At 42.6% G+C, this 10,948-nt stretch overlaps 1 protein-coding gene across 3 annotated transcripts in view; it reads right to left on the bottom strand.

Annotated features, from left to right (window-relative positions):
- Positions 1-10,948, bottom strand: part of TTC23L (tetratricopeptide repeat domain 23 like) — a 75,728-nt gene that overhangs the window by 56,380 nt on the left and 8,400 nt on the right. Inside the window, exons 1-4 of one of the 3 annotated variants that reach the window (XM_060400548.1) lie at positions 10,557-10,821; positions 8,896-8,970; positions 4,194-4,374; positions 486-609 (exon numbers count right to left, since the gene is read on the bottom strand). In XM_060400548.1, coding sequence (XP_060256531.1) covers positions 486-609; positions 4,194-4,374; positions 8,896-8,970; positions 10,557-10,597 — 421 coding nt within the window. In that variant the 5' untranslated portion in view covers positions 10,598-10,821. Of the gene's footprint in view, positions 1-485; positions 610-4,193; positions 4,375-8,895; positions 8,971-10,131; positions 10,303-10,556; positions 10,822-10,948 lie in introns of those variants that run through there. The other 2 variants (XM_012097099.4, XM_042233889.2) reach the window with 2 other exon arrangements.

Below are 10,948 nucleotides of genomic sequence, written 5' to 3' on the forward strand. Positions count from 1 at the left end.
TCCTAAATTGTCTTCCTGAACCTGGGCTCTCCCAGGGCCCACGGAGTTTACTTGTTGGTGCCAAACCCACTGTCAATGACGTGCTGATTAGCAAATCCATGGGTCACTCTTCAGCCTTCACCCCATCTGACTTCTCTCCGCCATCAGAACCTACTGAAACCACACTGTGCCTTTTGAAATGCCTTCTCCTCCCTTGGTTTCCTTCAGTTGGCCCTTCCTGATTCTTCTCTTTCCTCACTGGCTCTGCTTCCTCTACCCCATTTTGTCCTTCAGCCTTCTGTCCTCCGCCTGCTTTCCCTCACTATTATCTGTATCTCTAAGTACCCCATCCTACTGCCTACCTCACCAGTGGGCTTTCCCTTCTCTTGATGAGCTGTGCACTGGGGACGGGATGGATCCTCCCCCAGTCATCCTCATCCCCCACTGCAGTTGTGTGTGTGCTCAGCATGGCTCACCCACCCACACCCAGCTGGGAAACAGAGTACCTCTCAGTGTCAGGTAGCCATAAGCCAGGGTGGCCAAAGCTTGTGCACATTTCCAGTGTTCTTCCCCAAAAATAATCCGAGAAAGGATAACACAGCGAATCAGCTCCTTATTTGCTTCAACGTTCTGCAGAGAGCAAGCAAGTCATCATGCTTTCTGGAAAGGAGGAAAATCTCCGGCCCGCATCTCATCGCTGGAATGCAGGACTGCATCCACTGTCATCTTTTTCCCTCCTCCCCGCTTCCCATCCCACAGCCAATCCAGCAAGTCCTTTTGGCTCCACCTTACTAGGCAGTCCTAAAGCTAAGCTCTTCTCTTCATTCCTGCCATGCGTACCCAAGCCAAGCCACCCTCACCTATGACCTGGGTGACCTCAGCCCCTCCTACTGCCTCCACCCCTGCCCCCCCATAGTTAACTTTCTACATCACAGCCAGAGGGACTTATTTTTACCTCTCACTGTGAAAAATTTTAACAGTATGGCCAATGACTCACTTAGCTGCCTCAAGTAACAACTCATGGTCAATCTTATTTCATATCTATGCTCCACATGTACCTACCTTCTCCCTCTATGGCTCTGAAGCAAATCCAAGATACTAAGTCATCTCATGTTTCATAAGTACCTCCAAAAGATATGGACTTAGAAATACTGGGCTGGCCGGATAGTTCATTTGGGTTTTCCTGTAACATCTCAGAGAAAACCCAAATGAACTTTTTGGGCCAAACCAACAGAACCACAAAATCATTACTGCACCAAAATATTAACAATGATTCCTTGCTATCAAATGCCTAGTCCCACAAATCTAATAATTACATCATAGGTTGCAGTTTGATTGTCCAAACACTGAGATCTATCTCCTGAGTCTCCTTTAATCCGTGGCTTCCACATTTATTTCTAAGTCTTTTTATTGAAAATTATTTATGGAAGAAACTGAGTTATTTGGCTTATAGTGTTTCCCAAAGATGAAAATTGGATTGACTACCTCCTTATGGTGTCACTGAACACGTCCTTCCATCCTCCATTCTGCCTTTATATTGGTCTTTGGATTTAGAAGTTTGGTTACCTTTAGCTTTTTTTTTCCCCCAAGCAAAACTACTTCATATGTTCTACCGTCAGAAGACACCCAATCTCTGCTTGTCTCTTGCTAATGAAGGCAAAACTACATGAATAAATCTGTAAAAGATAATAGAATGATGATATCCCAATTCCATCATTCCTTCTTCACATGTTAGCTGGAATAACTTTATAAAAATGAAATCTCCCCTCATCTATTTCTTGGTTACCCAACAGTACAGTTCACAACAGAAGGACAGGATATATACTTTAATCTTTCCCTTAATTTACCAGCTTTCCAAATAATGAGTTCATTCACTAGCACCTGCCCATGGTTACCAAGCAGCTAGGTGTTTATCATTCTTTTTCTTCTCCTCCTCCATCTTTTTCTCCTTCTTCTAAATTTTTATTATTATTTATGATCATAAGCATATCTGGATTTTTAAAGATCTAGCTCAGGGCTTGTACACCTGCTGTTCCCCAGCCTGGGACACTCTCACAGATCATTACCCTCTTGTGTCATTTTCATTTTGTTGACCTCAGAGAGGCCTTCCTTGGTCACTTTAATAAAACAGCCTCTCACCCCATCACTTACTATACCCCATTACTTACTATACCCCATTACCAATTTTAATTTTTTTTCTTCATGGCATTTACCTCTCTCTGATATTCCATACACTAAAATTTTTTGTCTGTGATCTGTCTCCCCAAATAGAAAATACGTTCCTCAAGAACAGTTTATTCCTCAAGTTCACTGCTGTACGCTCCATGCACAGAGGAGGCCACTCATTCAGTACTTGCTGAATGAATCATCTCTCTACTGGCAAAGATAAGGATGGGGTGGAGAAAGAGTCCCTGGCCCTGTAGAACTGATGGGCAGAGCTCTCTTAAGAATTCAAAGAATTACATCTTTAACGCATAGATGTCAGTAACTTTACATACACAGTCACCAGGTAGCTGCAGTGATTGACAAAGTCAGGCATTTATTTCCTGGTGAGATGGAACAGCACTTTAGGAAGCCTGGAATTTTGATCCTGGTTCTGACATTTACTGACTGTGAGGTTTCAGGCAAGAACACCCTGCGTCCCAGCTTCCTCTTCTACTTAGGGATCTATACCACTCACCTTACAGAATTACTCTAGAGGAAAGTGAGTCAATATCAAAAGGATCCAAATCTGTTCTGTACTATCTGACTGTAACCCCCTTACAGAGTAACACACAGAGAAGTCTAAGGACTGCTCTCTTCTGACCCCCGTGACTCCCACATCCTTCTGCACTTTAGGCTTCATCCCTCTGAGCTCAAACACACAGAAGCAAACAATGTAAGAGGGACATTTCCCTTCAGGCTTTAAAAACAGCCATTCGGTCAGAACATGTGAGTGTTCTTTATGGGCTAACCGCACAGTAAATACTAAGTTCTATTCTGAGGAGGAAGCATAACACCATGATAAATGCCTAGAATGCGAGTCCAAGGCCTTGAGCCCTTTCCTGGCTCTGGACGTGTGTATTCATCCATCCCCACACTTCCTGTCCTGGGCACAGAGATAACCAGTATGGGCTCCAGAGGTCAGCCCAGCCTTGCCTCTGCCACTGCCAATCCTCCTGTCCTTCAGGGCGGTGAGAACTGGGGTGGGCTAGATTTAACTCCTAAATCTCAATCCCTGTCATTATCCAAAGTGGTCAAGGAGCTGTCAAATCTTAGAAGCTCACACTTGCATTCTATGGCAGTTGGTACTTGTCTTTCTAGAACTGATCATTCTAGCCTAGGCTCATGAAATACTAATGGGTCAGGATGATGGTCCTTTCCAAGTTTCTGGGTAGTTTACACAGGTAAATTTACAGATATATTCATCCAGGGAAGTAACAACTTCTGTTGTCCTCTGAGGTGCCTCTCTCAGCCTTTCCTAAGCCATCTGCAGACTTTCACACAAGTACTTTAAGATCACTCTGTCCCTTGTCTGGGAATGGCTAGGAAGTCAGTAAGTCAGCATAAGAATTCTTTGTTGATAAATAACGCTCTGGGAGCAGGCTGGTGCCTGTGTGTTAATCACGAGGGTCGCTGACAGGCTGTCTCCTGTTCTGGACTTTGAACACTCCTGCTAAACACTTGCTCTGAGGTCCCAGTTCCCAAGTCCTGGCTTTGCTCTTGGAAATGGATACCTGGCCTCCCTGACCTTTGCTGCTACCACCCACTTCCTGTCCTTTGGTTTACTTAGGATTCCACTGTAACCACAGGCATCTTACCATATCCTTGCTAGGCCTGAGCCTAGACTGCGCCTGGCTACCCTTGTTCTCAGTCTCTTGCCTCACTATCCTGGACTTCTTGTTGCCCCAAAGGTATTATCCTGAAACCTTTCAGGAGAAATAAAAAAAACTGTTTGTTAATTAAAAGAATGACACAGCAACAGGAAGATCCAACATCAATTTTCAGTTTAAAGTCAGGAGCACAAATACTCCAAGGAAGTATTTAGTGACCCATGTGTGGAACTGGAAGGTGGGCTGGCTACCAACTATGCTCTGCTCTGTTTTCTCCCACTTACAAAGAAATATTAACACCTTCCTTCACTTCATGGCCTTCAGTCTGAAGTTAAGGAAGAGTTTCTCTAATCATGGACATATATATTTGAAAATGGAAAACCTTGTGATTTTTTATTCTACCTTTTTCCCCTTAATCAGCTGAGCTATTTTCTTCCGGGATTGGGCCAGTTTCTCTCTGGGATGAGACATACGGTCTATGACCTTCTCCTTGACTTTGGTGTCTTCCTCACTCTCTTCAGATCCACTAGTGGGAGATGACTCATCTATTCGCTGATGTTCTGGGATCTTCGTTTGCTGGGACCTGCGGGTACCAGAGAGGGACATGGAGTGAGGTTTGACCTTTGTATATCTCAAACAAGGTGGCACTGAAGGACAGAGCCCTCCCAACTGGGGGCTGGGGATATAATCTTTAAAACAGACCTGAAGAATAAAGCCAGGTAGCAAACTCATGTCACCTGCAAAACCCAGAATTAGAACAGCAATGTAGTGGTTCAAATGAAACAGATTTGTTGAACTACCCACTTAGCTGCAACTCTGCGGCTTACCAACCATAAGACCTTAAGTAAGCCATTAATCTGTTTCTCTGTAAAATGAAGTCAATATGAACATTCACCTGATGAGGTTATGGGATTAAGTCAGGTAATACTCATAAATCACTTAGCACAGTGCCTGCTATTTAGTAAGTGCTCTTTTAACATTAGCTATTATTATTTTATGAGCTCCATGACTTTAGGATGTTGAATTGGAAGATCTCCAAGATTCCTAGTGTTCTAAATTCTGATCCAAACCAGGGGCAAAAATGTACACAGTGAAATAAGGTAAAGGGAACTAACATTTTGAGGTTGGAACTTCACATGTCCTCTTTAAAATTTCTTAAAAGCTTCAATATAAACCCTAACTAAAGAGGATGTGGTCTTACCAAGGAGAAGGGAGGGGAACACACACTGGGTCAATTGCAGATTCAGGAGAGAAATGACCTTTTCAATTATTAGGGGAAAAAAAAATAAACCAAAAATGTGTTGGAAAAAGAGCTGAGCGGGTTGAAAAATCTTCTCCCTCTTCCCCAGCACCCCTATCCCACCTGCTTACACACACATACACACACATACACACATATACACACATATGCACACATGTATACACAGAGACAACATAAATCTCAGATTTCAGTGCTAAACATAATTATGAATGGGTAATTGATGTGATAAAGTCCAAAGAGTGAATCCTATGTTAACAAAAGAAATAACCATATCCTAACTCTACCAGAAAAATCATAAAGTGATCCAGAAGAAATAGAATTCTAAGATCTTAAGAGGAATAGCAGAAATTTTAATTAATCATAAGTTTCCCCAAAGAATCACCTTTGTAATCATGATAGTTTTTAAAAGCTCAACAATTGCATAGTTTTCAAAATAAATTTTACCTTCCTTTTCCACTAATTAGATAAGTAATGAATGCTTGTTGTAAGAATACAAGAAGGAGAAAATTTAGAAGGAAAATAAATATCAAATGTAAACTTTTACACCAGGTTCAAATAAATGACATATTAATATCCATCCAGAGTTCTGTTCTAAATAACCTATATTTATTTAGGCATGTGGGTAAACCATGTGGACAGGGCAGCAACATTTCTTTAGGCCCAGGCCCAGGCCCTGGCAGGACTGCACTCAGTCCACAAACAGAAGTGTGCTTTCAGACGACGTGGAAAAACTCAATGGAAAAGGGAGAGAAGCCTGGGGGAGCCATGAAATTGGGAAATAGGAGTTAAACTTGCCTGATCTCTGCCTGGTGAATTCCATACTCCTCCAAGACCCAAATGGAGTGTCACCTCTGCTGGAAATATTGCACTGGAGTAGTAGTACAAACACCCTCTACAGGCTTGCCGAAGTTTCCTCCAACTTCGACTCACACTACAGTCTTTTTCAAAATTCGTTTCGTTTCTGAGTCTTCTTTGCTTCCTAGTAAGTAAAATCACCTGGGCTGGGACTGAGTCTCATTTGTTTCTAAGAAACCCTGATATCTGGGTCACAGCAGGAAAAAATAACTGCTTGTTTAATGATGAACAAATGACTGGAAAAAGGAAGTGTAAGGTCTTCAAGATGCCTGAAAAAGACTGATAATAGAGGAAATCTGTGGCAAGAGAGCCTAACTCAAGAAACTCACAGAAAGAAAACTTAGTCCCTCAACAGAAGACCTTGCTTAGGCTGTATATTTCATATACCTGGAGCAGAAGTTCAACCTATTGGTGTCACCAAAAATATTATTAACTTTTGATATTAAAAACAAGCCCAAAATAAGCCCAAGCTTTAATAGCAGGGCCTCAAAGGAAGAAGAAACATTCAAGTCTTGATATATAACTTGAGACTGCAAAGCCCTGAACTAGCTTTGAACTTGTTGCTGTGAAAGGTAAGAAAGATACCTGGAGAATACTGACCAGATAGATATCTCAAAGAATAGTCAGAATAAAAAGATTAGGCCAGGGATTTCCCTGGTGGTCCAGTGGGTAAGGCTCTGCACTTCCAAAGCAAAGAATGCAGGTTTGATTCCTGGTCTGGGGACTAAGATTCCATGTGCTGCACGACCAAAAATATATAAAAAAAAAAAAAGTTAAATGAATGATTTGCCTTGCTCAGCTTCTAACTTATTCTATATATTGCCATCATAAATGTGAATTCTTACTAGTAAAATTAGATATGAATTATCTATTTCCAAGATACTCTACTATGCACTCAACATTTTTTCTTTTTTTAAAAAATACTAATTTTATTATTTATTTGGCTACATTGGGTCTTAGTTGAAGCATGCAGGTTCTTCACTGCATCATGCAGGATCTTTCATTTTGGTGCATAAACTCAAATTGTGATGAGTGGGCTCAGTTGTTCCATGGGGAATGTGGGATCTTAGTTTTCTGACCAGGGTTTAAACCCATTTCCCCTGCAGTGAAACGCAGATTCTTAACCACTAGACCACCAGAAAAATTCCTGAACTCTGCATTTTTAACTTCAATTTTTATAGTTATATAATCCTTAAAATATTTTATAAGATGGTACAGAATGAATTACACTAACATGTTAACCACTAGACACACTTGGCTGTTAAGCACATGAAATGTAGCTGGCCTGAACTGAGAGCTGCTGCAGTGTAAAATACACACTGAATTTCAAAGACTTAATACGAAGAAAAATATTTCATTAATTATTTTATATAATATTATATATATTGATATATAGTATTTACATTTACCTATTTCTTTTTATTTTTTAATATGGCTACTTAAAATTTAATATTAGATTTTTGGCTAGCATTATATTTCTACTTGATAGCATTGGTACAGAGCAATGGTTCTCAACCAAGGATGATATTGCTCCCAGGGGATATTTGGCAATGTCAGATTACTTTGCTTGTCACAACGGGGGTGGAGCTACTGACATCTCACAGGTAGAGGCCAAGGATGTTACAATGCACAGGACAGCCCCACAACAAATAATTATTTAATCCAAAATGTCAACAGTGTCAAGGTTGAAAAGCCCTGGTATAGAGAAGTGGTTAAAGAACAGACTCAGAAGTCAGACTGCCCAGTTTGAACAGCACTTACTAGCTATGTGACTTTGGGCAAACTGCCCAACCTTTAATTTATACTTGTCATCTAAAAAATGGGGTAATTACAGTACCTCCCTCACAGAATTGTTGAAGAAATTAATTGAGTTAATATATATAAGTACTTAGAACAGTGCCTGGCACACAGTATTTGCTCAATAAGTATTAGTTGCTATGATGTAAAAATTTTAATTTACTTATTGTCTATTTCGGGAAGGGCTTCCCTGATGGCTCAGACAGCAAAGAATTTGCCTGAAATGTAGGACACCTGGGTTCTATCCCTGAGTTGGGACGATCCCCTAGAGAAGAGAATAGCTACTCACTCCAGAATTCTTTTCTGGAGAATCCCAGGGACAGAGAAGCCTGGTGGGCTACACAGTCCATGCAGTCACAAAGAGTTGGACACGACTGAAAGACTATTTCATGAAACAATTTCAATTTGCTCATTAACTTTTTAATTCTCCATGACTTCACCAATCTTGTTAAAATTATCTTTGTAAAAAAAAAAAAAAGAGTTGAAACCTCCCTTAAATTAGGAAAAAACATTTCTTTTCCATCTTGCATAGGCTGCATGTGTGTGTGTTCCAACTAAGTCTTCTCCAACTCTTTGTGACCCCATGGACTGTAGCCTGCTAGGCTCCTCTGTCCCTGGGATATCCCAGGCAAGAATACTGGGATGCGTTGCCATTTCCTTCTCCAGGGTATCTTTCCAAACCAGGGATTGAACTCATGTCTCCTGCATTGGCAGGCAGGTTCTTTACCACTGAGCCAGCAGGGAAACCGTCGTATAGGTTGCCTAAGTACAAATGGGCATTATAGCGGAACTGTTATTAGAAAACAACACAGAATCTCAATCTTCCCCATAACATGCATGCAAAGCTTTTCACCAAGACTGGCCTTAAGTGGAGGTCCCACAGGGAACTCTGCTCAGTGTTATGTGGCAGTTTGAATGGGAGAAGAATTGAGTTTAGGGGAGAATGGATACATGTATATGTATGGAAGAGTCCCTTCACTTCCACCTGAAACTATCATAGCCTTGTTAATTAGCTATACTTCAATACAAAGTAAAAAAATGTAATAAAAAAAGTCTACTAAATTTGAACATACTTTTAAAGAACATAAAATGTAAACACTGAAAAACAAAATCTTTTCATATTTAAAAAAAAGTGAAGGTCCCAGTGTTTCAGGCCAGTGGAAAGTGATGCTAAGACTCTGTGGCACTTACAGATGGAAGCAGAAGTCCCAGTCGGTGTCACTGGTGACAGTTGGGATGCGGATGGGGCTGGCTCGCATCTTCTTCCTACGAAGTACCACGTGTGAGGTTACCTTTGGAAGAAAACACTTAGAAGTCTGTTCTATTTTCCCTCTGTTGGATGCTATTAGCATTAAACTGAAACTGCCCAAATATATAACCCATCCTAAATCCACAAATAGACTACACATACACTCATGAATGGTGGACCTGGAAAGCAGAAATTAAAGACATTTGCCAAACTGAATCCCTGAGTTAAATTTCTATTGTTTAACTTTTACTCCATTCCCTCCCAAATCTCTGACCTTTCTTACCCCTTAAGCCAACACATTTACATCTCCTGAATCATGGAAACTGTGATCTCCTACTCAAGTCAGATATTGTTTTTGCAGATGATCAGCTCTCACGACCAACATACTAACAAACTGTGTTTGTTAATTCTTCATGTCCCTAGAGACGTCTTACTATTTAGGTGATCCTAGTTAAGGAGCTAAAACATATGCATCTATTTTGATTGCTGTCATTAACTGATGGAGGAAATAGTGAAAACTGATGGCAAAAAAAGAAAAAAATGATTTATATTATTTTCTAAATTGAACGCTCGTGGCTATCCCCGTTACTTAAATCCAATCCAAACGGAATGCAATTATTTATGAACCCACCAAGTCTCTCCTAATTTCACCCTGCAGAAAGTCACTCATTCCCACCTGAGCCCTGAATAGGTCTCTGACTAAGGCTGCACCCAAAGACGAAAAGGGAAGATTTACTAATTTGTCTTTCTATTCTCTACTTTCAAAACTGTAGCCGGTGACTTCCCTGGTGGTCCAGTGGCTCCACACTGCCAAAGCAGAGGGCCCAGGTTCAATCAAAACTGTTGCCAGGGGGAGAGGTCCAAACATACACACACACACACACCCATAAATATATATAAACTGTAGACCAGGGGGAGAGGTTCTGACTTCTCAATCTCCTAAATTCTGTTCCTGTGAGGTTTCCCATGGCCCTGAACTGTAACACCAAATTCTGGCCCCTCTCCAGTGCAAATCGCTTTCTTCTTTTCTACAGTTGTCTCATCTTCGTAAACCTAAACACCACATTTCAAGCACCGTCGGAGGTTCCCCCTGGCTTCTTGTCAGCGGTGCACCGGCCGCAGAGGCCCTGGCCGGAAGAGAGGGCGAGGGCGGCCGAGAGGCAAGCGTCGCGGGGTACCTGGCGGAGGGCAGAAGGCAAGGAACTAGCCTTCCTGGCACCCTCTGCTCGACTTCCGCGGGGCGCTTCAGTGTACTGGCCTCTGCGGACCTCGTTCAAGGCGCCACAGGTTGCCTTGCGGAAGCGAGACGCTCAGCTAGCTCTGCCTTCCGCGTTCGCCGCGGGGGTTTTGGCTGTGGAGACAATGGTGTTACCATAGGAACGGAATGCCGCGGGCGGCGTTTAGCGTCCGCGCCTGTAGCCATGGCGACGCGGACACTTCCGGTCCTGCGGAATCCCGGGCTGCCCCAGCCAACTACAGCTGTTGCCGCCGCGGAGGCTTTCCGGTCCTCTCAGGCGAGACGAGGGAGTCCCGAGTCTCGTCCTGACACGTCCCTCTCCTGTAGCTTTACCGCCTACTATTGTTTTTCTCAATTTCACTTTACCTCTCGGAGATGAAGGCCCGGAAAGAGGCGATAAATCCCATCGAAGGATGGAGTGGGGCCTCGGGCTCCACGACCTTATTTAAAGCTGAGATGTACCCAGGCTGTATTCGGCGACACCCTGCGCCTTCCGCGCTCCCTGCACTCGGCAGTTCCCCGGGTGTTCTGTCTCGGGCACGGGGAGGAAAGCCTCAGAACTATTGACGGTGCTGGCACCGTCTGTGTTGCCTCTCCTGGTAAAATTCGCGCTACACGTGAGTAGGGGAGCGGAGTGTAGGGAGTCGGTTGCTTAAGAAATGGTCCACTAGTTTTGCTAATGATTGGCAGTTCAGAGAATATTTTCCAGGGTACAGGGCACACTTGGCAAACACTACATAGCGCAAAGTTATACACCA

This window comes from Ovis aries, chromosome 16 (assembly GCF_016772045.2).
Source record: "Ovis aries strain OAR_USU_Benz2616 breed Rambouillet chromosome 16, ARS-UI_Ramb_v3.0, whole genome shotgun sequence".
NCBI lineage: Eukaryota > Metazoa > Chordata > Mammalia > Artiodactyla > Bovidae > Ovis > Ovis aries.